General features: G+C 45.6%; 2 protein-coding genes across 6 annotated transcripts in view; one reads left to right on the top strand and one right to left on the bottom strand.

Annotated features, from left to right (window-relative positions):
• Positions 1-574, bottom strand: part of cep290 (centrosomal protein 290) — a 30,539-nt gene extending 29,965 nt beyond the window's left edge. For all 3 annotated transcript variants that reach the window (XM_076027220.1, XM_076027223.1, XM_076027221.1), the window contains exon 1: positions 1-574. In XM_076027220.1, coding sequence (XP_075883335.1) covers positions 1-114 — 114 coding nt within the window. In that variant the 5' untranslated portion in view covers positions 115-574.
• Positions 111-26,294, top strand: tmtc3 (transmembrane O-mannosyltransferase targeting cadherins 3). Of its 3 annotated transcripts, none has more exons than XM_076027227.1 (14): positions 111-201; positions 1,644-1,857; positions 2,249-2,467; positions 7,666-7,765; positions 8,894-9,009; positions 9,111-9,283; positions 13,804-14,056; positions 17,122-17,270; positions 17,501-17,621; positions 17,817-17,928; positions 20,362-20,465; positions 21,096-21,265; positions 22,263-22,489; positions 23,313-26,294. In XM_076027227.1, the coding sequence occupies exons 2-14, from the start codon at positions 1,669-1,671 to the stop codon at positions 24,152-24,154; spliced, it is 2,775 nt and encodes a 924-aa protein (XP_075883342.1). In that variant the 5' UTR covers positions 111-201; positions 1,644-1,668; the 3' UTR covers positions 24,155-26,294. The 3 variants fall into 3 exon arrangements, with proteins under 3 accessions (XP_075883342.1, XP_075883341.1, XP_075883340.1); XM_076027226.1 differs by lacking the exon at positions 111-201 and adding an exon at positions 736-865; XM_076027225.1 differs by lacking the exon at positions 111-201 and adding an exon at positions 829-980.
• Positions 26,295-27,134: the final 840 nt, after the last annotated feature.

Genomic DNA, 27,134 nt, shown 5'->3' with positions numbered 1-27,134 from the left:
CGAGAGGAACATGCCGATGATCTCGTCCAGATGGTCTTTTTCATACTCTTGGAGGTTCAGTGGGTCAATCCGCATGACCTCCTCCCACTCAAAAGCAGCTGGCATCTCGGCCATCGCGCGACAAGCGATGTCGCGAGTCACCCGTCAAAGATGACACGAGTCACAACGCCTGATGTTGTACCTGCTGTTTGCTAAGTTGCTGTAGGCACCACGCTAGGGTTAGACATCGCTGCTCTTCTGAACATTTTTGAAAAGCGCGACAATTTCCCTCCCGTTTTGTCAATTCCGCCTCAATGCGACCTTAAAATATAGGTTTGTTATCATGCAAAACCTATTCGCTCGATAGCAAACACAACGACTGTTAAATAAGCGGGGCATACAAAAATCGTTTGGCATCAATTAGCAAACGTTGTGGTTTGAAACGACTATTGATATAAATCCAACCTCGTTAATATGGTTAGAGATTAATTAAACCGGATGCGACAGAGCCGCTAAAGACATCCTGATAAGACATCCTGATAAGGGAGCAAACCGTCTTCCTGACATTTCCACGATGTGACGCTTTTGGCTGCTAGGTTACCATTTACATCAACAACCGCGTCTGTTAGCGTAAATGCTGGCGACGGTGGAAACGAAATAAGGCACAAACGGAAAATATCAAGGTGTGCACGAATCGGCTGTTCAAAAAAAAATAAATAAAAATAGAGGCGCAGTATATCTAAAGAAGCGTCTGACCGAGTACGTTGACAAGGAGGAAAACTCCTGTACGTGTCTAGCTTCACTGGCTAAAAACTTTCAGCTCGCGCGCTCACCTCTCCCCCGGAAGTGAATGCCGGGATGTGTTGACTGTCGTTAGCTGCCTCAAGTAAGATTCGGCTTGCTGAAATGTGTACTCTGTGTGTAAACTGTCATAGTTTTTAATTTATTTGGGGGGGGAATCGCGTTTTGCCGGCTCCTTCGTCCTCGTTTAGCCACAGTAGGTAAGAACCCGGACAAGGAAGTCGCCGTTCTTTGGCTGCTTAAAGCTGCATCAACCAAGTTAGCATTAGCTGCTAAATTAGCCATATCGCTTAGTTCACGCTATTTTCCCGGCAGAATGAACTCATGACTGCATGTTGAATGGTCGTTCAACTCTTGAGGCTTTATTTTTTCTCACAAAACCTTGGTTCATTGGTTTCACTGTGTTTGTGAGCGTTCTGCGTGGATCTTCCTGTCATGGCTCGCCCTCTGCATGTGCTCCCTGGCAGCCAGCTGTCACTCTGCACCCGGTTTCAATAGTTCGCTCATTCTCAGGATATGACCTAATTTCCACCACCCTTATCATAGGCCGACTCTGCTGCTACATCATTCGTTCATTCATCTTTTGTTTTTGTCTCAAGTGATCAACATTCCCATCATTACTAAATCGCTGAATCAGGTTCTTACAGTGATGTAAGTAGTTAAGAATAACGGTAACGGTGCGTTCCACAAATAGCACGGCGTCATTGACTTGTAAAGAGCTCTCTAACCTAAAACTCATGTCTCTACTTCCGCACACAGGTGCAATGCCACATTCTTTGCATGGTTCCATTGTCAATCTTGATACATTTTGCTTTTAAAGAACACGATTCCGCTCCCTTGTGCTCTCCTCTCGTCCTGGCCAGTGATCAATGACAGCTCTGACTAGCCATGGCTGTCGTGTCATGGAGGGAGATTTTACTTTTGACTGGACTGGTGGTGGGATGCTACTGGAACAGCCTCTCGTGCGGCTTCGTGTTTGACGACGTCTCGGCCATCCTCGACAACAAGGACCTGAGGCCCACGACGCCGATCCGCAACTTGTTCCTCAATGATTTCTGGGGCACGCCCATGGCCGAGGTAAAGTAAGCACCGGTGCACTGGTATCAGCACAGGGCACTTTCACACCAGTGTGATTTGATAGGATTTATAGCCCAGGCAATCTTTGAACAAGTCCGCCAGCAATAACATGCCATAAACTGAAGTTTCTGTCTAGACCTAGACTCTAAACAGCAGTAGCTCATATACATATCTTGTGTTCTCAGCCAGGGCAATTTATTTTGAGTTGCCATCTCCTTTGCTCATAGGCAATACCAATATTGTTACTGATAATAGTACTTAGTGGAAAAACAGGTCAAGGCTTCTAAAGCTCCTCACGATTCTTTGCTTTTATTAGCAGTGCAATATAAAAAAAATTATTTGTGTCTTGACAGAATTTATATCCATTCCGTTTGTGCCTTATTTCACACAGGAGCGGAGCCACAAATCTTACCGGCCACTGACGGTACTCACTTTCCGACTGAACTACCTCTTCAGTGAGCTGAGCGCGGCCTCCTACCACCTCCTCAATGTCGTCTTCCACGCCGCCGTGTGCGTCCTCTTCCTGCGAGTGTGCCGCGTGTTCCAAGATAAGACTTCCAGCTTGGTCGCGGCCCTGCTGTTCGCCGTGCACCCCATTCACGCTGAAGCCGTGAGTATCCATCGCAACAGCTCGTGCAGTAAAGGGATCATTTGATGCAAAAACAAAAAACAAAACAATCTTCCATTGTGTTTTCATCAGTGTTGTTGGGATTACTCCATAAAAGTAATCCAACTATTGATTACTGATTACTCCTTTAAAAGTAATCTAATATTATTACTTGTTTAACTACTTTGTTTCATAAATAGTCAATTACATAATTACTCTAGTTAAAAAAGATAAAGTAACGGTTGCTCAGTGCTTTGGAATGAACTTTTTCAAAGTGCAAATTTTCCAATGTTTGTCTGAAAACAAACTGCATATTTCACACAACAAACTCATGCACAGCAGTGCTGCCTTTTGCACAGCCCATATTGTTAAAAAATAACTTGAAGTACAGTAGTTAAAGGATCTCTACTGGGCAATGTACTGCTGGCGTACTTATAAACATGGCTTTCAATAATTTATGAGGCTCGACGTGGATATTTTCGAAGTTGAGAACCTCTTGTTTCCTCCACATAACGCACAACGAACCACAATATTCTTTCATTTAGACGAGATGAACTCAAAACAATGTTTGTATTTCCAGCGATGAAACGTAGTCGCTGTTTTTCCTTTTGCCGCCGCCATGCTTGTTTCGGTGCGTTGTCGCATATCAATGACGTTGCATGCGCGGCTGCATCATCAATCTGCGACATTGTGGTTTTTTGGTTGTTTTTCTACCTTTCAGACATTTTGTGGATAATAAGACATGTTTACCTTGCAAAATATTTCAGAAAAGTAATGGAATCGTTACTTGATAAAGTAATTATGATATAATTACCAGTTTTGCCACAATAATCTTGTTAGATCACTCCATTATTTAAAAAGTAATTTAATTACAGTAATCGATTACTCGCCAACACTGGTTCTAACAGTAACCTGTGCCTATGTCTAACCTATCAATGAAAGCTCTTCCCTTTCTTATTTTACTTCTTTTGGTTAGGTAGGTGTTGTCTCTACACTCGTGAGACCACCTGGTTTTTCTCTCCTTTAAAACACATAGAAGGTCAAACAAACTGCCAAGTAAACAGGAAAATGTGAGAAAGTAATCTGGAGACCTCTTGACGTTTTTCATGTAGTTAATAATGTTAGGCACCGTCACTCCAGATGCAAAGGATAGGAGACATTGCCTTTTGGAGTGTTGAACACCGAGACCGTGTTACTGTGACAACTGTGTTACTCTTGACTTCTGAGCAAAGAGACATTTTTACACCACACACCATATTTTACACCGCTAATGCAGCACGCGCTCACCCCTTGGAACGGTGAAAAGCTTTTATGGCAATTTTTTTTTTTTTGAAGTTCTGCTTTAATGGAGTCCTCATCTCACCCTGCTAACACCCCAAGCACCGGTGAGACCCCCCCCCCAACCGTTGTCACACGCCTCCGTACACTGGATAGTGCCATAGCCTTGAGCTCGCTATAAACATACCTCCCCAGTGAATAGTGCACTCGCGGTGTCATTATCCATATGAAATTAATGTGTCAGTTTCCAAGTCAAAAGCAGGGCTATTATTTAGGTTTTGCGCCCATTAAAGGCGACGTGTCGGTGCACAGCGGCATTGATTCCACAGCTGTACTTTCGCCAGTTGCTCAATATTTGAGCAAAGCACGCAAGAACGTCGACTTGCTTGTGCGGCGGGGCATAATAGGGGGGTGTTATTGTTTAAGCTCCTGATGTATATGATGGTATTTATGCGCCGCATGTCTAAACACGACCCGGGGGGGAGGGCGTGTCCGGTGTTAACTTGCCCGCCGCTGACAAAACAAATGCAATATTATCACAGCCGCAGCCCCCAACATCCCCACCGGCTCCATTTGCAAGGCTGAAAGCATCATTATTGTTATTAAACAATCTGTCACTCCTTCCATCACTCACGGAAGGCCAGATGGCCCCGCGTTAGTCACCTCGTCTGCTCTTGATTGTGTCTGTACCTCGCGGGTTGAACACCTGGAATGCACTTCTCTTTAATATGAATCCATTACCCCCAAAACTGAGGCAGAAGGCAGAATATGCCCCCCCCCGGGCGCCTTCCTGCTAGATCAACACCTCTTAGGTGCCTGAGCTTGGCCTCATTCACCTCATTTAACTTTTATACACGTTGTAATAGCATGACTTCACCTGCGTGGGCCGCCACCCCCTATTTATTGCCTCATTCTTTGAAGTAAATGAGTTCCCTGTGAGGGCCGGCCGAATTTAGCACCGCAAGGTTTTCTGAATACGATCACTGACCAAAAAAAAAATCCTTCTCTTATTGTTTGTCATTAGAACTTGATCCCTACTTTGCAGGCTTTTTCCTTGAAAAGCCATGCCCAATTTGGATTTGGATTTCATCCCATTCAACAAAGCTGAAGTGATTACCACCCAGGCCCCGAACAGAGTGGGGGGGGGAACAAAGACAACATTCTGCTGCTGTCTGGGCCGGAGCGCTGCTTTGCGACGGGGCATGCACTGCCGCACCTCGTGTTCCTCCCAAACCGAGCGCGGGGTCCGGCGGACTCCTTGAATGGCGACAATTAGCCTCAGAAATGAGCTCTGGCTGTCCGGACAGCAAAATGGCCTTCAGTGTACACGCCGCAAGTGGAATCCTCCATCTGAACGAGTCACTTGTTTTTGAGTTATGCCATAAGCTGTGAGGGTCCCTTTATGATAAGGACACACAAGGAGTCATTGTGCAGCCCGTCTGTGTCTCGCCGGGTCTCGGTGGGGGGTTTCATGGAGACTTGAGTCTCTGTCCTGTGCTTTTCATTTTATATTCCAATGCAAGGCAGATATGAGTAAATCAACAGAAATCAATAACATTTGTATTGTCGAGCTTAAATGTGTTAAATAATAATAACAAGATCATTAAAGAGGCAGAAATCCCCACACATCTATTGACAGGTGACTATAAAGTCCGAACTGACCAAAAAAAGAAATCCCGCACACGTGGCCGACTTACAAACTTTTTATTGCGACGTTTCGGTCATAGACCTTTCTCAAGCAAATGTTTGTGCCAACACAGGAGGCCGTCTTAAAAAGGAGTGGCTGTGTGACACCAACCAATCACTTTCTCGCGCATATGAGAGCTTTAATATCAAATCATTAAGAAAATCCAAATATAGTCAGTAGAAACAGCATCAACAAACAAAAATATGAACATATACAATCAATACTGAGTTGTCGTGACTGGATGCATCAGGTAAATAAATGGCTAATGGCTAATGGTCACAGTCAAAAGTTGAAGCGAATACGACGGATACAGTGCCTAATCACAATAAAAAATCACAAGAATGGCGAAGAATTTGCAATAAAAGATCTTAATCAGTCTGAAAGAAAAGAGAAAAAGAGATGGCAGGATATAGCTACATACTTTATGTAAATGAGCACAGAACCAAGGGACCAAGGGTCAATGTTTGAAGAGTTTAAATAATAATAATTAAAAATGACAGGGCATCGCACAGCCCGTTGGTCTTGGTCGTCCAGTATGCATTTAAAATGGTCTAATGGAACATGCATGTATGTTCTTACACCGCTTCCCCTGCTCTCAGAGTGTCCGCGGTGAAGGCGGAGTTGCACCTCAGATCAGTCACTGGGACGCAGAGAGAATCAAACGACTGTGCGCCGTCACGCTAACACCTACAGAACACCTCTGTTTTGCCAAGATTCGATTTGGGCTGTGGGCGGAGCCACAGCACCTAGAGAGAAGCCAGGCCCTGAGCCTGGGGAATCGAACCCCCAACCACCCCATGTCAGAAGTGAACACAATGCCTTTCCCATTATGACACAAGAGGACTGAAAGGCCAAACTGCAGCCTCGGAAGGTTGACAGTGCACAGTGGGGAAAATGTAGGTCAGTGCGGTGAACTGGCTGCAAGTCACCAAAATCCCGCAGTGGCAGTATTCTGTCACGGCTAAGCGTGATTGCACTGCCTCCCTGACCCATCCTCTGCAGGAGAGCCTCCCATCAGCTCCTTGGATGATCTGTTACACGCTCAGATAGTTTACACCCCCCCCCCCAAGAAATCAAATTACAATGTCAAGCTTCTCCGATCTTGCCAAAACAAAAAAAAGAAAATAATGAATTTTCAAGAAATTCCTGGCAGCATTTCCAAGATGTGACGCAGCTTGTTCCATAGACGAGATGGGACAGCGAAGAATATGATGACTGTTCGATGTCCAAGTCCAATTAGTATCACATCGGGGGCCAAGGGAACAAACTTTTATATAAAGTGGATTTGACTCGTTTGAGTAAAAATAGTCCCCTTCCATAATCGAGCCATGCGAGCAGGAAACAACAAGGATCCGTCCTCACCCTCTTGGAAGGAAGATTTAAGACTCCCTAATGAGAGACATGGCAAAGTTCCCCAGTCAGAAGACCTTCTTGTGATTCCCGTGGCATTTAGGCTGGATTTCAAAGTTTTTTTGTTTTTTTTAAGCAGCCATACGATATTCCCCCTCTCCTTCCTAGCAATAAAGTTCAGTAGGTTAGTCAGGGAAAAAATGCAGCGGCCTCATCTGTTTGGAATGATGACCCCTCAGCTGTACAGAAGGACTCAAACTACTGTAGACAGGCGGCTGTTTGGTGAGCTGCCCGGTCAACCCCCAGCATGGCTTTGCTCTGCATGCAAACTTTTTGTGTTATGTAGTTTTTGTTCGGGTTTGGCTGGTTCTGGGAAGTTGCTGCAGTTTTGGTTCAAATGGAAATGTTGTTTCTTCCACTCGAGTCATCAATCATTCATGCAGGTGACAGACAGCGCTGTCAACGGGTGGATTTGACGAGATCAGCCATGCGTCCCCTCCATTTCTGCACGGATGGTTCACCTTTATGAAAAGGGGACAGAGGTGGCTGTTTATGCAGCTGGATGTCTGGCATGTTGCTGCCAACTGCTGACAATTCATTTGTTTTTGTTTGTAATTTTTTTTGGAGTGTCCCGCTGTGACATCCAGCAGTTACATCATTGCTGACAGTCACAAGTTGGGAAATGATTTGCGCCGGTTGCTGAACCGTGGGAACATTTTTCTCGTCGGAAGGTCCTCCTCGACTCGTAAGGGCAGATTCACTTCGAGGTCCCTTATCATACAAGTTCTTTGGGCCGTTGAGTTCTCATCCCAGACTGCAGTGGGAGGAGTGGCCCAACATCGTCTGAACACCAGTTCAAACACCACCGCTCTTCTTCTCTCGTCAGGTCACAGGTGTGGTGGGCAGAGCTGAGCTGCTTTCCTCCATCTTCCTGCTGGCTGCTTTCCTGGCCTACACCAAGTCAACAGGAGCCGACCGCTCCATCGGTAAGCCACGCCCACACCATCGGCGTCCGCCCGCTTCTCAGGATGTAGCTCCATAAAGAATCCCTTAACATGCCACTGAAAAGCTCTTCTTCAGAAAAGACAGGAAATGATGTGTCCTTTGTGACTCTGAGGGTTCCTAAGAAAGTCTTTGAGAGTCACTGCTAGCCAAGTCAAGAAACTTGGCTGGCAGTGCTTCCGGGAGAAATCCAGTCAGGGTCAGAGTTCAAGACAGACTTATTTTTGAAGACGTCGACTGATATGATAAGAGCAGGCTGGCCGATGGACCGTTCACAATGCTGATCAATTTCTGCTTGAGTAAAACAAAATTGCTGAACGTTATTGAACGTTTGCACATATACACAGAACCCCCCAGCCCCCCCCAAAAAAAAAATATCGTTCTCCTTCCCTATAGTTAATCTGCACACTGTAGACAAAATATTCCTCGTTATTTATTATGAATTATGACGAAATGCTAAAAGTAACGCTAGTAACTAAGTCACTTGTAACTTTTTATCAACCTACACTTACAACATTTCACTGCAGCCGGATCGTGACTGGTTTTCACCTGATTTGGACTGAGGTGGAGCTTGTGTTCCTGTTGAACTGTTTTATATATGGCAGTTTCAACCTGTTGATCTGCATTAATGCAATTCCTTTGGTTTTTGGCTGGCTGGCTGGCTTGTGTGTGTGTGTGTGTGTGTGTGTGTGTGTGTGTGTGTGTGTGTGTGTGTGTGTGTGTGTGTGTGTGTGTGTGTGTTCCATTCAGACTGCTTGCCAAGCGTCTGTTGCGTAATTCAAACTCCCAAACCTGCTGAAAATCTGGAGTTGCCAGTTAGGCGAATTCGCATATTCTGCTCTTTGTGGGTTCTCTGATTTCTGACAGGCCCGGAGAGAACATGCAAAGTAGAATGAGCAAACTACACACATGGAGAAACAAAACCAAACGTAATCGTAAATCACGGGGGATGAGTTTTTATGCAAATTTTGGCTTAAATTTTGGAAATATCGCTTATTTCGTGAAAAACTGGAATGGAAACGCAGCTATTGTCTATCATAACTTATGAGATACTGTATACCTGAATTTCGCAAAGGGATTAATAAAATATCTTATCTATCCATCCATCCCAGTGTGGACCCCCATTGCGGTGACGGTGGTCCTGGTGGCTGCGGCGACCCTGTGCAAGGAGCAGGGCATCACGGTGGTGGGCATCTGCTGCGTGCACGAGGTGTTTGTCGCACAAGGGGTAAGTGAGGCACGCCATGTCGCACCCGCGCGCGTCCCCTCAGCAACAAATCATCAAATCTTGGAAGAGGCTTCTTGATCCTTGCGTCTTCACCCCCGCAGTTCACGTTGCCGCTGCTCCTGGAGACCCTCCGCCACGTCCTCCAGGGCAAGGACGGCTTCCCGCTGGCCCTCCTGCAGACGCTGCTGAAGCTCATCGTGCTCGTCATCAGCACCCTGCTGCTGGTCATCGTCCGGGTGCAGGTCATCCAGTCGCAGCTCCCCGTCTTCACCAGGTACGACGAGGAGACGATGAGCTCAGCGCTTTCATAAGCCGTCACCCGCACGTTATCTGGTTACGTGACTTGTTTTTTTTCCTTTTTCCCCTGGGAATTTCTTTTCTTTTGCTTTTTTGGAGATCAAATTTACGCTACCGGGTCGCTGCTGATGCTGGAGATAATTTTAGCCGTAGAAAATGGTTGTGATGTAACTTTTTCCCCAGTTTTGTTTTTTTTTCCTCTTGATTTTTGAAGTCCACACTGTGTTTGTGGAGTGTCGCTCTCTGGCTGCTGCGCCAAGTCTGCTCCACAAGAAACGACACTTGTCCATGCCACGGCGCAGTGGTACACAGGGGAAAGTCTCCATTTGATTGTAAATGGATTTAAGCTTACACAAACACATTCTGCCAGCCCTTCTTTTTTTTCTCGCTTTATTTATTATGGTTTATATAATAGTTTACGTAATGTCTTTATTTGATTACAGTAGAAACTCTTCCCATGGCCTCTGACCTTTGCAGCCGATGGATGTGACTAATGCCGCCGCGTATTCTTTTTTTAAAATTAATTTATGAATCTTTCTCGCCGCAGTGAGTTTGTGCTTGCTGCTTGCTCGCGCAGCGCTCTGCTCTCCCGCCGGCCCGCTAAGTCCACGATCTGGAGTGCTTGAAAGCGGCCCGTTGTGCCGAAGTTCATCTGAGGTCGCATCTGAAAACAACTAAAAATACGCCGTGTAATCCTCTTACATGACAGCGATTCGACATGGCCGCTGTGTTTTTCATCTTTTTCCTTTTTTAATTTTTTTTCTTTACACGAGGTGACCAGAAACCATCGCAGTCAAAATGTGTTTTCTGCTCACGGAGGCGTCTGACTTTGAGGTGGGCTGCTCACGAAACAGACACATTTTATTGAAGAGTTTTAACCCCGAGAAGGCTCATCATGACAACACGAATGAAATTTGGCTCCTTACTGAAGGGCCACATCGTGAAGACACAGTCATAGCCCTGTCATTAATTGTGTAGCCGCCTCAACAAAACACACAATCTCAATCTTCTTTGGGAATCAGGTCTGGAAGAGGGGGGGTTAAAAAAAACAAAAAACAAAGTTATGTGCAAAAGCTGCGTATAAAACAGCAAATTTGTCTGCCTGTGCAGCCGCTGCAGCCACTGCAGCCGCTGGTATCTTATCGGCGAGATAAAAAGTCCAAACAATTAGGCTTGACGCACTAACCCCTCCCCCCACCCCCCACCCCTCTCAGCTTTAATCCAGAAGATGTCTCCAGCTTGTCTGGGAGAACCCGCTGCCTTCACGTCCGGGTTTGCAGAAATTGATTATCACCATCTGCGATCAATTCTTTGGAATTAAGAGGGACCCCTTTGGAGCCACATGCAGTAATAGTCATGCACACGCACACACACACACACACACACACACACACACACACACACACAGGCTAACTCAATGTCTGCACTTATATCCAAAATGTTGCCTTGTAGCCTCTTTAAGACGCACCTGTCAAAATTGTAGCAACATATTTTTGGCCCAAAACAACGTCTGTACTATCAGTTATTATTATTAGTTTATTTTTGCTATTATTATTATTTATTATTATATTATGTTATTTATTATATTGTTATTGTCAGATTATTATTGCCTTTTTTTTTTTTTTTTTTTAATCATAATAATTACTGCTGTGCATGAACGTGATATTGGCAGCATTTTTGCTCTGGCGTCTTATTTGTGATGCTCCAAGTTTCCTTCTACTTTCCTGCCGTTTTCGTTGCACACTGACAACAAAAGGCAGTTTTTCTCTCGTAGTCTCTACATCAGGAGTGGGCAAACTATGGCCTGGAGGCCATATGCGGCCCCTCGAAGGTTTTTAATCCGGCCCGCAAGTTGAAGAAATTATATTTATAGTAATTAAGTCATAAAGTAGCTGCATTTCATCCATTCTTTTCAGTTTTAAAAGTCTTTCAATAAAGAGATAAGTACTGTGGGCCTTGAAAGACATTTCTTGTAACGTTTTCAACAGACATTAAAGCAACATGTTTTCTACATATCCCATGATATATTTGGTTCTCCTGTGAGGTGGGTCGCCAAAACACTCCATCTGCTGCTGCTCCGGCCCCCTCTGTCAAATCTTCGAACCCATTGTGGCCCCACCAGTCAAAATGTTTGCCCACTCCTACCAACGTCTGCAGCAGAGTTAAAACCGTCCTCTCCCACAGATTTTACATCAAGTCCTCTGGGATCCATCAGGGCCCAGTTCCAGCATTAGCTCTCGCCACGGACAAATCGTAAATCGGCGGCCGAGCGCGCTCGCTCCACGTCAACATGAACTTCAGTGTGTCGACCCTACTCAACCGTGAAGCCCCCAGTCATGGTGTCGGGTTTACCCAGGGATGAGACCTTATCTGCCGGCCGGTGGCGCAGGGAGCGCGGCTTGTTTTGGGGATCTTTGAGGCTTACGTTGAGGACGGAGGGAGTCGGTCTGAGCCGGATTATACATTGTCAGAAAAATGTAAACGGCGAGATCAGCGTCTCTTCTCGCCGCACTTGCTGAGAACCTGATCCAGAGCGCCACTTATGTGTGAACTGTATACATCATGTTTCACAATTTCGTGTCCTCCTGCTAGGGATACCAGGAGGACCAGGTGCTGGTTGGTGCTGGTTTCTTTCGTTGACGGGGGTGGGGGTGCTGGTTGGAAATTGCACTAACGTCCTGGCATTTCTTTCGTTGACGGGGGTGGGGGGGTGGGGGGCAGCACGCTATCGTGCTACGCTAACTCTGCAAAGTTTCGTGGGGGGGGGGTTATGACTGGGTTCATGTGGGGCGGACAGAGACACGCAGCGGGCCGGATGTGGCCCGCGGGCCGTGGTTTGCCCATGTCTGGGCTAAGACTAAAAATGTTATCACAATAATTTCTGGCATTTATTGCGATAACGATAAAAGTGACGCTAAAAATATAAAACAATTCAACTCCATCTTTTGGGATTTTTTTGAAACCACACTTTTTCAAAACCGCACTGCAAAAAACGCGTTTACACGAAGCCGTATTTAAAAAAAAAAAAAACAATAAAAAAAAATCCGTTTACACGGATACGGATAGAAATTCGATGGTGATGCTTTTGACGGCCAATTTTTCCATCTGAATTCTCGTACGTTCGCTCCCAGTTTGAATGACTTCCAGCTGGCCAGCCGCACAGTGGCCTGAGTGATCAGAGCTGGTCAGGGCCGACTTGCGGCAGTAACAGGAAGCGGCTGATCACTTTTTATCATAAGCCGTCCGACGTTTGTTTGGTTCTTTTGTTGTTGTTTTTTCTTTCAAAGGAAGAGAAAAGAGCAGTTGGTCGCCACTGGGGGAGGGATCTTCCCCTTTTTTCTGAGGCCTCTTCCCGACGGATGTGTGAGGCGATCCCCCGTGGACATGTCAGCTGGTCCGTCCTCCTTATCTCCTTCAGCTGACACACACTTCTGTGTGTTTTTTCTGTGTCCTCGCCCCCACAACCCCGGGGGTGGCACATGTAGCCATCTTCAGCATCGGGTTTCCTTCAGAGGGCGAAGGCGAAGGCCGGTCACTCCCAAGGTGCTCTCAGCCACTTTCCATCCCCCTCCGCCACAAGCACATCAAAGTTCTTCCACATTTTCCACTAGGCGTCATGTGTTGCGCCGCCCTCGTTAAAAGAATATGGCGTAAAGATAAAGCTGCCGTTATCAGCGTCCGCCGGCCGACATAATGCCTTCGACTGTATCCAGCACTCGCGGGTCATATTGGATCCATGAACGAGCCTGCAGCGGCAAAAAACCTTCTCCTGCTTCGGCAGAAACCGACGTCACTGCGGCGCTAATCCCTCTAAGCTGATATTTTCTCCAGAGGTTTTCTGAATGGCTGTAAATGAAACACATAGAGCTCATTGAAAGTGTCAGTTTGTGGAATTCCATAAGGGATCTGCTGAGGTCACTCAGGCTGCAGGCTGCTGTCGTTGTAGTACCATAATGTTTCATTGTGGCCTCCTTGGTCTTTTGTTGGGTTTCTTTTTGCAAGAAGACAAATTTACATTAGATGGAATAGATGATGGGAGATGGTTTCAAAGTAAAGGAGCCAAAAAGCTAAAACTTCTCCCTCCTGATCTAATTTTAGAGTCTTTACGGGTTCCCAAAAGTCCTGAATCCTCAGAGCGAAGGGCTCTCGGAGGATGATAAAGTTTACGGCAGCTAATATTCCCAGGCGGTCTCCCAATTACTAACCAGGCCCAACCGTGCTCAGCCCCCGAGATCAGAAGAGATCGGGCGTTCTCAGGGTGGTATGGCCATGAATAATACTTTTGGCTCATTTATTCCCTTTTAAGCCAGCAGAGAAACACTGATGTGTGTGGGTTTTTTTTTTAAGACCAAGTTTTTTCCTCCACCAGCAGCAGTGAAACCTGATCCTGCTGGAAACCCTGGAGAAGCTTCCTGACCTTCTTTCCTCTTGATGTCTCCCCTAGTGCACCAGTCGCACAGCATTCCACGTCTCACGCTGTCGTGTCGTGTCTCAAAGGTTCGACAACCCCGCCGCCGTCAGCCCGACTCCCGCCAGGCAGATGACCTTCAACTACCTTCTCCCCGTCAACGCCTGGCTCCTGCTCAACCCCTCGGAGCTGTGCTGCGACTGGACCATGGGCACCATCCCGCTGGTGGAGTCGCTCCTGGACCTGCGCAACTCCGCCACGCTGCTCTTCTACGCCTTCCTGGCGCTGCTGGCGCACCACAGCCTCAGGCACAGGCACGGCTCGGCCAAGACCGTCATCATGGTGAGCGAGGGCTTGAGCCAGACAGCCAGGAGGCGGTTCCCACTTGCCACTGATGTGGTCCAACTCGGGGATCTGCAGTGGGTTATTAAATTTCAGGCTGATTTGTGCACACCGGCCCATCTTTGGGGACCTTTGACCCCAAAGGTCAAAGGTCAGAGATCAAAGTGCATCCCACTTCCTTGAATGTGGTATCCCCAGAAGCACCTCGAGGGCATTTTCTTTTCTTTTTTTTGTCAGAGATCACCAACCATCCCTCCCCCTCAGTTGAGTACGGTTGTCACCTGAAGGGACGTTCATTTCATCTCGCCAGCACACACTAGCCACAGGCGGTGCCAACAGTGGGCTTCTAGTCGCCCTAGCCAGAGTCTGTCTGGTCCGTAGATGGTTGCCAAATGATTTTGAATTAAATTGAATTCTTTATTCAAGCATAAAAAAACCCACAAATACCGTTAATAAAATATGAAAAAGAAAAAAGAAAACAAATATGCCTTAATACTCAAAGAAAACAAATATCCAGAAACTTAAATTAATTTAAACCCCTCTTCACTTCACCTTTCACCTGCATCTCATTACAAACTTCATCACAATGCATTGAAACAAGATATTATTATATGCAGCTACTAAACATCTACTACCACATTACTACAATTGTATTACCATTATATTACAGCACTATATTACCCAATTTTACATTTTATACCCAGGCACTGCGGGTACTATGCACATTCACTATGTTATTACTACATATAGACACTATAAATAATATTTACTAATTACCATATTCTAGATACTATATATTAACATTAAGTATTATACACACTAATACCATATATTACAATATATTAGAGTACAATATTACAGTATCCATCTAAACGCCAAATTATACACTATTACCACATTATTTCAAGTGTAATAAGCTGTGTATAAACATTGTAAACATTATGCACACTATTACCTATTCTTGCAAACGCATTCCAGTCTTACATATATATCTATATATCTATATATATATATATATATATCTATATATATATATATATATATATATATATATATGTATATATATGTGTATATATGTGTATATGTATGTATATATGTATATGTATATATATATATATATGTATATGTATATATGTATATGTATATATATATATGTATATATATATATATATGTATATATATATGTATATACGTATATATATATATATATGTATATATATATATATATATATGTATATATATATATATATGTATATATATATATACATGTATATATATATATACATGTGTATATATATATATATGTATATATATATATATATGTATATACATGTATATATATATATACATGTGTATATATATATATACATGTATATATATATATATACATGTATATATATATATATATATATATATGTATGTGTGTGTATGTATATGTATATATATATATATATATATATATATATATATATATATACATTATAAGCAGCAAAACTATATTATAAATATTATATACATGCTATACATTTGAGTATAATACACTTTCCCTATACAATGTATTAACACTAACTATGCACACCACACTAATACCATATTTTTACAGTATATTACAGCGCAATATTAAAGCGTCACATACAAGCACCAGAAATATAATACTAAATAAGACTGTCTCTGTAAATTCTGACCATTATTACCGATGTAAAATATTACTCATATAATATATTACAGATATAATCTATATATATATATATATATATATATATATATATATATATATATATATATATATATATATATATATATATATATATATATATATGTAGGAGGAGTAAAAAGGTCCTGTACACAGCGCTCACTCCAGTTCAAACTGACTGCTCCCAGCCCAGTTGGCCACCCAAAGTCTTTGGCCAGGCTTGCTAGCTGACCACTGACAGGGACACCCAGGTTTAACAGCTGGACTGACTGTTGGATGTTGAATGTTGGAAGAGTGCTATTAGCCCCTCTGAAAAATCTGCTGTCACACATTTTTTTCCACTGCATAAGATCTCCAATTAGTTATAAGTGCCTGCTTGTGTTGTACACCCTGTACATATGAACTGTACCCTGACAAGATAATAGGTACCTGTTACGAGTTTTTCCCTCAAGCCTGTGGTCACTAGCAAACATTTCCAGCTGCTTCCTTTTTGTTAATAGTCAAGTGTTCATCATTATTCCAGACCAAAATGTCTTTTGGGCACACACACATACACACACACACACACACACACACACACACACACACACACACACACACACATACAATGTGTCCCATTTCTGAATTGCTTCCTGTCTTTACAAGGTGACTTGTAAATGCTGCAATAGTGACTTGGATGTACACAGAATGCATCCCAACCTTGAAACTCAAGGAATAATGCAAACATAGAAGAGGACCAAAAACAAAACAAAAACAAAAAGCTGCTCTTGTGCAACATCGTCACTCACTTCTAGGTCATTAAACTTCACTGCCTTTTGCTTCACTTTGGGAAACACTGACCTCTCGAGTGTTTACGCTGGCGTGCTGAGGGGGCGGGGTGGGGGATTAACGAGTCTCTGAATGTGTTGCACGTTGGAACAGTATTTCACATGGGCCGCGACGCGTGTAGTTGTAAAAGTTTCACGTGTAATGTCGCGTGACACTTGGTGCCAAGTGTCACTCTGACGCCTCTGTTTTGATGCAGAGCGGGTTTTCGGCATCAGAATAACACAAATGTACAGAAAAAAAATATTTATCCCTCTGTTTGCAGCCTCCTGCTAAAGTTGCTGGGGTTTTATTTTTCAGTTGAAAAAAAAAAACAAGCAGGTGTGTGGTCTCTTGAACCGGGAGGAGTATTAGCACCCTTTGTGACATCACAAAGAGCTGATTTGACTAAACTTAACTAGAAAGAAACGTTAAAAAAAAGTATTTCCTGCTCCATTTCTGACCTTGGGGTCCATTTAAATGTTCAATATTGTGCCTCTCTAATGAAAAACTCCACTCACCTCCGGTCCCAGAACAATCAGGCCATCATCAAACGTTTCTCCTTCAGGCCCTTTCTCTGATCGTCCTGCCTTTCATCCCGGCGTCCAACCTCTTCTTCCCCGTGGGTTTTGTCGTGGCGGAGCGAGTGCTCTATGTGCCCAGCATGGGCTTCTGCATTCTGGTTGCGCACGGCTTCAAGATTCTCTCCCAGAAGGGGTAAGTGGTTCTTTTTTTCTATTCTTTTCTTTGCCCTCCCTTCAACAAGACCTGAAAACAATTTTACATTTTGCAATTTCTCTACACACGCAGCAATTACTGCAGCAATTACTTTGAGGCCGCCGCGAATCTGTCCAGCACAAAAATGTACATGTCTCGGGAAAATTCCTCGTCTCGCTGAACTATTTTCTCACTTGCACGCTTTGCATGCTGCCTTTTTTTTTCTCCAGACACCTGAAAAAGATTTCCTGGTTGATTATTGGCGTCCTTTTAACGACCCATGCGGTGAAAACCTTCAACAGGAATTGGGACTGGCAGTCGGAATACACTCTGTTTACTTCTGCCCTGAAGGTAAGCATTAGGAGTGTTTCCTCCCGAGCCTTGAAATGTGAGAAGGCATCCTTTCCTCCAGCTAATGTCCTCACAAAACTGAACCATGATTTATTTTCTTCTTCTTCTTCTTCTTGGTTGTAAAGATCTTCTTTTTCTTCGTCTTCGTCGTCTTCTTCATCGTCAATGTCTCAACCGTTTGCCTTTGACCTTTAGGTAAACAAAAACAATGCAAAGTTGTGGAACAACGTGGGCCACGCCCTCGAGAACCAGAACAATTACGCACGGGCGCTGCAGTATTTCCTCCAGGCCACCAGAGTCCAGCCAGGTGAGGAGGTGCACATTTGCAACACTTGTTCTCAGTTTCAGTTTGAGTTCATGGTTGATTTAGACGGGACAGTGTACATTCGTGGACAGGTTCACAATACAGAGCACTCCAAATATGACGGAGTTAGCTTGTCTTTGAATTCCATCCGTAGTCCCCAGTAAATAACGATAAAACAGACATCACAAAACAACATGCATGGATACCACACTACCGTTGACACAATAGAATCAGAGACAGGCTGCACATGTAGGATGTCATCTCAGAGAGGAAGACAGGAAGTGGACGCTAATCCCCTACCTGTAACACAGAGTATTGGACCAACACATGTGCTGCAGCTCACAGACTTTAAATCATCCCCTAAATGCCTCCCTACTCCCCCCCCCCCCCCCCCTTTTTTTTTTTTCTTATTTTCTTCTATTTTTTTTTTCCTTCTCGGGGTGTGGGGGGTTTGTGGGGGGGTTCACATGTTGGGCAATTTCCCAGCCGGAACACCCCTATGAGAAACGGCATGGTTGGCATGAAATTCTTCAGGTTGGAGAAGAGTGATAAGATACTGAGATGGTATCTGGAGGTGATGGAGCCCTTATCTTCAATAGGTGATTATTTAGACATACCATGAAGTCCTGTGGTCTGCGTGAGCTGGCACCGAAATACAGCTGTGAAATTAGGCCAGTTTCAAAAAACAAGCAAACAAACAAAAAAAGACTTTATTTGAAATACTATCCTAGAAAATTGGGACCATTTGAAGTCTTGATCATCATCATCATTATTAGTATTATTTAGGGCTATCAAATGATTTCAGAGTCTTAATTGGGAGCCAAATGAGCACAAAGAAAGGGTTCAAGGATTTCCTTTTTGATCTTTGTATTATTTATTTGAAAGCATTTCATCTTGATCTCGCTCGGTAGAGACACTACTGCACACGTGTGACTCTCGGCGGAAACCATAATGAGGTGAGATGGCTCACTCCACTGGAGAAACACATCTGGCGACCGTCGTCGACTATTTTCACTGTCGTTTTTTGACGGCAAATCGTCGCAACCCTATTAACGCAAATAACCACAAGGAAGAGGGGAAATCTTCTCCACGGTGAAGGCGCCGCGTTGCAGTGGTCAGCACTGTCACTGAAGGTCACCAGAGTTCAGTGAACCCTGGCCGGTGGCCTTTCTGTGTGGGGTTGGATGTTCTCTCCCTGCCTGTCCAAAAAAGCGTCCAGGTGAGGCGTGCAGGGATTTCAGCAGCCGCTCTGCCAGGACTGATAGATGACTGGTAGAACACATTGTGCTCGCTGTTGTTATTTTCCAATGGATCACACACAGTGCGTACGTGCCTGCCGATGCCGAGCTTGTTAAGAACTTAGCACATCTTACGCAATCATATTTCTGCCAGCAGGACAAGATTTATTAGATTACCAGACACAAGATCGACTCTGCATCACAGTAAACAAGTAGACCAGGTGTTTACACAGAGGCCAAACCTTGTACTGCTGTGGGCCTGCTGTAAAAACAATTGTGTTTCATCACATGCTAGAGATTCAATGACTTATTTGGATGTGCACAAAGCTTCTTGGAAGTTTGAGGAGGCCTATTCGGTCGGTGCCGCTTCTTGTGGCAAGACAGCATGTGTCGTGTAAAGTCCTTGCCGCCTACCTCACAGTGGCAACGTGATGGTGTGAAGGCATATCACTGTGCCGTCACCTACGGAGACTCTGCCTTCTCTTTTGTCACAGTTGACCAACTATCTCTGCACCACGGCTGTTTTGAATTCCACCGTTCCATCTGCTGGCAGAGTTCTGCATAATGCTGGAGGCCTGGCTGGCTGGTGATGACAGCGTATCATAGCTGTTTAGTCATTTTATGTAAAATCTACGGTGTTGTTTGTCATGCGAATCAAAAAGAGTCAGACGGGCCAGCCACGCTCGGCTGTGTGGCATCTAGCAGTCAGCACTCAAGAGCAGCAGGCAAAGTGAACATAGACATACATCACATAGAAGAAGAAATTCAAGGCCTAACTTTGAACATATTATTAATAATTTGCATGACAAAACGTCGATATTTGCTAAACCAAGCACAGTTCATGCGAGACATGAATGTTTTAATTTCCAGGGACTCGGAAATTAACCCAAGTTAACCCAAATTAACCCGGAAACTCCCAGGAACATCAAATCAAAACAAGCTGCACCCTCCGACGCTTTTAAACTTTTTTTTTTTAATGAAAGCCACTTGTGATCCAAGACATACACATCACCACCCAGCAGTGTTTCCCCCCCCAGATTCATGGTGCAAAAGCATGAAGCTGCTGAGGATTTCCTGTCTGCAGCGCTAATCAGCGCTGCTACTTATCGCACACTTGGTTTCCTTGTTTTTTGCGTGTGTTTTAACGATTAGTTGTGAACTACTCTTTTTTTTTTCTTTCTTTTTTTCTTTTTTGCAGACGACATCGGTGCCCACATGAATGTTGGAAGAACTTACAAGAACTTAAACAGGTCCAAAGAGGCTGAAGACGCCTACTTGGTTGCCAAATCGCTGATGCCGCAGGTCAGTCCAGTCAGTTTGCACGTCATCCAATACTCACACCAACCAACGAGGCAAATCTGTAAGATGAACTTGTGAACTTTTGAAGGAAGCCCCTGGGAGTCCAGTCTGGGCCGGGCAGCAGATAAAGCGATCCGTGCATCCCTTAAACTATTTCATACTTTCACGTTTGGCTCAGCATCCTGCTCACAGCGCTTCTAGGGAAGAGTGAGGAAGGAAGTTGGCAAACGCCTTCTGGCAGAACACAAACAACTTAAGACGCATTGCTTCACCCGTGAATAGGGGGCAGATACCATCAGCGTCGACAGCGGAGGCTGTTCCCACGCCTCCTCGCTACATCCACCCCCCGGCTTTTGTTTTGAATTAGTGAGAAGCCTCCAATGGGATTCGTGTCTGTCTGTGGCCTCCCAAAGACTGACGTAAAGTCACTCAAACTGACTGAATCACTAACAACCATCCAGTCACGGATGAGGAAATCAATCTTGAAATCTCTACTTTTTCATAACGATCCTTTCCCTCAGTGCTCTCTTTGGTTAAGAAACACCATTATAAAAGTGGGTGTAATACGTGATATGAATCACTCATCTGTTGACCCTCCTTCTGTTCTCCTCTGCTTTGTTTTTTTTTTCTAAGATAATTCCCGGGAAGAAGTATGCCACACGGGTGGCCCCCAACCACCTCAACGTTTACATAAACCTGGCCAATCTGATCCGAGCCAACGAGTCGAGGCTGGAGGAGGCCGACCAGCTCTACAGACAAGCCATCAGCATGAGGCCCGACTTCAAGCAGGCCTACATCAGCAGGCAAGAACGCCTTTGAAGATGCTTTGAAAAATTCTGTTCGGATTTTAACACCAACCTAACCTCTTGAATTGCACATGAGGAAATTTCTACCAGTGTCAAATTTTGTACTTATGGCTATTTGCAACACTTTGTATTCTTAGAAACTCTTGGGCAGTTGATATTAACACAACTCTCGAAGTCCAGTCCATTATTATCGGCCTTCCAAATTTTATCGGCCAATAAAGGCATTAAAAATTAATCTTGGAAAATATCGGTATTGGGAAAAAATATTATAAAAATATGACTTATTTTTTAATTCATTGAAATTTCCTGGTATTACTAAATACTAAAGAACTTTACTTTACTTTACTCGTCCCCACTACGCTTGATGATACCATCAAAGTGCGTGGAAGCGTAACAGCAAGCGGCACACGTGTTTCAGCAGAGCTTGTTCGTAACTGACGAAATCATGCGGGACACCCAGCGGGACGTCACAATACAAATTAGCCACGATGTGTTAATTCCACGACCGTATGTATTGATATCGGTTGATATCGGTATCGGAAATTAGGAGTTGGACAGTATCGGGATATTGGATTATCGGTAAAAAAAAAAAAATCAATATCGGACATCCCTAAACACAACCCATTTAGATTCTGGTTTATCCACAACAGGCATTTATGGTTTTCACTGCATTTGAAGTGCCCAGTCTCTTTCCTCGCCCTTATCAGTGAGTCTGAGCATTAAAAGGACTGGATAGTGAAAATAAAACGGATCATCACGGCGCCTTCCAGCAGGCTGCTGAGACCATTTGGCTCCTGGCGCCTTGAAAAGCATCTGCTGAGAAGTGGCTGCGGATCAGGCTCACTCCCGCTTACATAAACACATTACGAAGACGAGTGAAATCACTGGGAAATCACAAGTCCAAACCAAAGTTTTTTTTTTTTTTTTTTTTTAAATCTTGAATCTAACTTCGTATCTGACTGATTTCCCCTCCATCGAACTGATTGCGACCCAGAGGGGAGCTCCTGCTGAAGATGAACAAGCCGACAGAAGCCCGGGACGCCTACCTGAGGGCGCTGGAGCTGGACGGCGCCAACGCCGACCTGTGGTACAACCTGGCCATCGTCAACATCGAGATGAAGGACCCGTCGGAGGCGCTGAAGAACTTCAACCACGCGCTGGAGCTCAACCCCCGCCACAAACTGGCACTCTTCAACTCGGCGCTCCTCATGCAGGAGTCTGGTGAGTGAGTGAGTGAGTGAGTGAGTGAGTGAGACATGGATCATTATTTTTATTCTATTATTATTATTAATCTTAAATGAATCTATTAAAAAAAATTTGGCATGCATTTTTGATCAATTTGAGAAGAATCGTCCTCCACTCTTTAGGCTCCACTTTACAGAAAGTTTGCCACAACTCAGAGTTCTGGAAATACGCCCTTTGTGATGTCACAAAAGGGCACTGACACCTCCCCGAGCCAGGTATTAAGACTGCTTTGTCTTTGTCTCCTTCCAAACACGGAACGTTCAAAGCATCAGTTTCAATTCCATCAGTCAATTCAATTCAATTCAATAAACTTTATTTTTCTCTTAGGAACTTCAGAACATTCACGGTTGAAAGTGTCGGTGCAGAGACATCACAAGCACATTTACAAAGCCATTCATACATAAACATCAACTTCATAGGTCAGCTCTCTCCTACCATAAATAGGCTAAAAAGAAAGCATTCTACCATCAGGCTGCAAACAGAGGGCTAAATACGCAGTTCACTGAAGGTCTAGAGAGGTTTTTTGATGGTGAGTTGAAGAACAGCAGGTATGACGTGAGGTTTACAACAACGTGCAAGTGTAGGAAGCATCTGAAGCATTGCTGCAGGAAGGCTACCAAACAGAGGGCTAAACAAGCCTTCTTATACTGCAGATCTGCGTGTCAGGGGTAAGGTCAACATCAGCCTCTGGAAACAGACTGGAAGCGGCTGCAGACTTTGTGGAGTTTCCTCTGACCTTTGACCCCTCTAATTCCCCCCCCCCCCCCCCCCCCCCCCCCATCTCGTTTTCTGCGGGCAGGCCAGCCGAAGTTCTGGCCCGAGGCCAACCGCCGCTTCCTCATCTACGTGGAGGAGGAGCCCGAGGACGCCAACGGCTACTTCAACCTGGGCATGCTGGCCATGGACGCCAACGAGAACGCGGCGGCCGAGCGCTGGATGCGGCGGGCCATCGGGCTGCAGGCGGGCTTCCGCAGCGCCCTCTTCAACCTGGCGCTGCTTTACTCGCAGTCGCAGCGCGAGACGGACGCGCTGCCCGTGCTGGACGAGCTGCTGCGCCACCACCCGGAGCACATCAAGGGCCTCATCCTGAAGGGCGACATCCTCATGAACCACAAGAAGGACACGCCGGGCGCCAAGGCGTGCTTCGAGCGCATCCTGCGCATGGACCCGGGCAACGTGCAGGGCAAGCACAACCTGTGCGTGGTCTACTTCGAGGAGCGCGACCTGCCGCGCGCCGAGCGCTGCCTGGAGGAGACGCTGGCGCTGGCGCCCAACGAGGAGTACGTGCGGCGCCACCTGAGCATCGTGCGGGGCAAGATGGCCGCCATGAGCGCGGCGGGGCAGCCGCTGGTGGCGGCGGCGGGGGGGGGGAAGTCCGAGAAGGTCGATCAGGAGCAGGAAGGGAGGGGCGCCGGGGAGGTGGAGGCGGAGGCGGAGGCGGCGGGGGAGGGGGAGGGTAAGAATGCGCGGAAATCCTCGCCGGGAGAAGTGGGCGTCGGCCAGCCGGCCTCCCTGGACGGCGGCCAGGCCGACGAGCGGACCGCAGGGAAGTCCACCAAGGAGATCCAAGACATCGAGGAGAAGCGGGCCGCCGCCCTGAAGAGGCTGGAGGAGATCGAGCGCATCCTGAGCGGTGACTGACGGCACGGCCGCTCCCGCTCCCACCGCTGCCGGACTGCTACACCTCCCCTTCCACCTCCTCCTCCTCCTCCTCCCCTTCCACCTCCTCCTCCGCTCTGTCCATTGCTTCATCCATCACTTTTTATTATCCCTGACGCATCGTTCTAACACTAATCACGTAAAGAAGGGAACCGTTGGCCGAGGCCGAACTCGCATAACAATAACAAGCACAATGTCCATTTGGGGGAGGGGTTAAAAAAAAAAGAAAAGAAAGAATCTTTTTTTCTGCCGTTAACGTGCGCGAGTCTTGACTGTGACTGCACAGATTATTATTAGTACTGTTTTCATTTGTTTACCCGTGTGCGGTCATGGGTCATTGTTTATCACTGGATTCTTTTTTTTTTTTTTTTTTGGTATGACTCACTCCTGTGTGGGCGCGAGCGTGCTTTTGTGTGCGTGTGTGTGTGTGTGTGTGTGTGTGCATGCGTGTGTGTGTGCGTGCGCGTTATTGTTTTTTAAAAACAGAATGATTGTATCATGGACAATTAAAGGAAATGACGAGGCCTGAGATTTCCTCATGGCAGGATGAGAGAGAGTGTGTGTATGTGTGTGTGCGTGCGCGCATTGGTGTGTGTGTGTGTGTGTGTGTGTGTGTGTGTGTGTGTGTGTGTGTGTGTGTGTGTGCTTAAAATAAACCCGAGCACCCAGAGGGCAGCGTGAGCCTCGGCCTCCAAACAAACACTCTCTGTTGTTGCTACCGCGTATTGATCTCGGCCTTCCTGCGGCGACCTCATCGCCACCCTGCCCTGAGCTGCCACTGCTGCTGCCGCTGCCGCCGCCACTGCGGTGATCCCCTCTGAGCAGTGTGACCTCACACTCTTTGTCCCATCGGCCCGACCCTCAGGAAAAATCCTCTCTTAAAGAAAAACCCGCTCTTGTTGTCGGTCCGGCGGCACCAGGCGAGCAGCCTTCGGCCCGGGGAAACTCCGCCCACCCCACCCGACCCCGCCCCGCCCACTCACCCCGCCGGTGACGCACGCCGGCCGTCAGCACCAGGCTCCCATCATGTGTTCCTAATTTTCCGACGTTCCTTCCACTTCACAAGGGGGAATTTTCACGGTGCGTTTTGCAGAAAACAGGTCGCCTTCATGCGGCTCCACAGGGATTGTCTTGTTTCCAAACGGGTGGAACCAAAGTACAATTGGGATGCTCCTTATTTCCAGGCCGCTCCAGTGGCCCTTGTTGTTGTGCCCCCCCTGTCCCCCCCCCCCCCTTTTTTTATTTTTTAAAAAAGCAATAAAAAAAAAAACCCCACATCAACAGGAAGAAGGAAAAGAAAGAGGCGGCCGGCTGTGGCCCAGTACCTGCCTCATTATTGAAGAAGTCGCAAACAGGCTGTTACATTTAGACTCGAGCATCAGTGGATAACAGAGCAGCGCTTTAATCATCTGGAGGGGATTTGATTTCAGACACACACACACACACACACACACACACACACACACGCTTGAATACATGTTTTATTTGCCGAGCGACAAAAGGAGCCGTGATGGTTTCGGATTTCAAAGCGGCGAGTAAAACTTGCATGATCCATATTTAAACACACACACACACACACACACACACACACACACACACACACACACACACACACAAACTCACTGCCTTCGAGCCATGTCACCAGTATTTAATTCATCACACTCATTACAGGGAAAATCAAGTGGCAACTGTTAGTTAGCCTTGTTTGCCTGCGCCGCCGCCGCCGCGGCAGCAGCAGCAGCAGCGGCAGCAGCAGTGTCCTCAGAGAGACTCTCTGCTCTTTCAGCCCCAGTGACGCCTTCAAGTGCGCTGCCATTTGCACCGCAGTGCCGCATGTTCCTTAAAATCCATTGTATGTGCATCCATCCCATCCATTTCAAACCCCTCCCTGGCCGGGCTCGTGAAATGCACCCGTGCGTGTGCGTGTGCGTGTGTGTGTGTCACATGTATTTAATCAGCGGTCGGCTCCGAATGAGGGAGGATTTCACTTTTTTTGTTTCGTTTTTTTCCACCTCATTTCTTTGCTGAGTGATTTTTGTACGACACTATGATCTATTTTTTTTATGCAATAGCCCTTGGTGGTTGGGGTCCAGGTTAATATAATAAAGTGCGATGACTCTTACTTATCCGAGCCGTTTCTTTTTATGTCTTTCATTGCATCTTTGTTTGAAAATGTGTTTTTCATTTAGATTAAATACTCAATACTCTCCCCCAGAAAAAGGTTGATGGAGCTCCGGAAAATAGCAGAGTTAGCCCAGCGTTTACAGCCTCCAGCTGAAACCAAGCTTCTTGTGGAAGTGGGAGAAGCTTGGTTTCACCCATTCAAATATTAGTGGGAGCATAAAAATCCGACTTACAAAGTGTTTGTGATGTTTTATTCTTAGCCAAAAAATTATTATTTCAAAAAGAATGTTGGTTAATTTTCTTGCCCTCAACCGCTGAAAATACTGGACTTTTTCCATTTTATCATATTTATCGGATTCACCGCGGTGTCTTCATAAGTTGTGGTTATCAAGACCCTTTTTTTTTTTCCCAGATGGAAAAAAGACACACTGATCTGAATGTTGCCTTTTCACTGCAGCGACAGCCCTGAGGTGGCCTCCCAGTGGCCCGTTCATAATTCCTGATGGCTCATAAAGCATTCAGCACACCGCCTCGCGCCTCAGGCAGCATGCTACAAAGAGCGACAATAATTCCTTATTTATTCTGGGCTTTTTTTGTTTGTTTTGTTTCTCTTTTTTTTTTAATGACCACCACTCGTGTTGTCCGAGTGGAAACTCACTGCATGCGTTGGTCAGATGACATGGCGAAAAGAAGGCATCGAAGGAGCTAAGAAAACCCTGGCGTAAAGTCAGTGCAATGTGGTTTATTTTTCTTCCTTGCTTTGGACTTTATCATTTATCAATTTTTTTTTTATGGAGAGAGAGAAAATAGCTTCACATAACAGTAGATGGAATTGCGA

The sequence above is a fragment of the Nelusetta ayraudi genome, unplaced genomic scaffold, assembly GCF_046127955.1.
Source record: "Nelusetta ayraudi isolate G7.1 ecotype Tasmania unplaced genomic scaffold, CSIRO-AGI_Nayr_v1 ptg000020l, whole genome shotgun sequence".
Classification (NCBI taxonomy): domain Eukaryota; kingdom Metazoa; phylum Chordata; class Actinopteri; order Tetraodontiformes; family Monacanthidae; genus Nelusetta; species Nelusetta ayraudi.
This window is presented reverse-complemented; position numbering and strand designations above follow the sequence as displayed.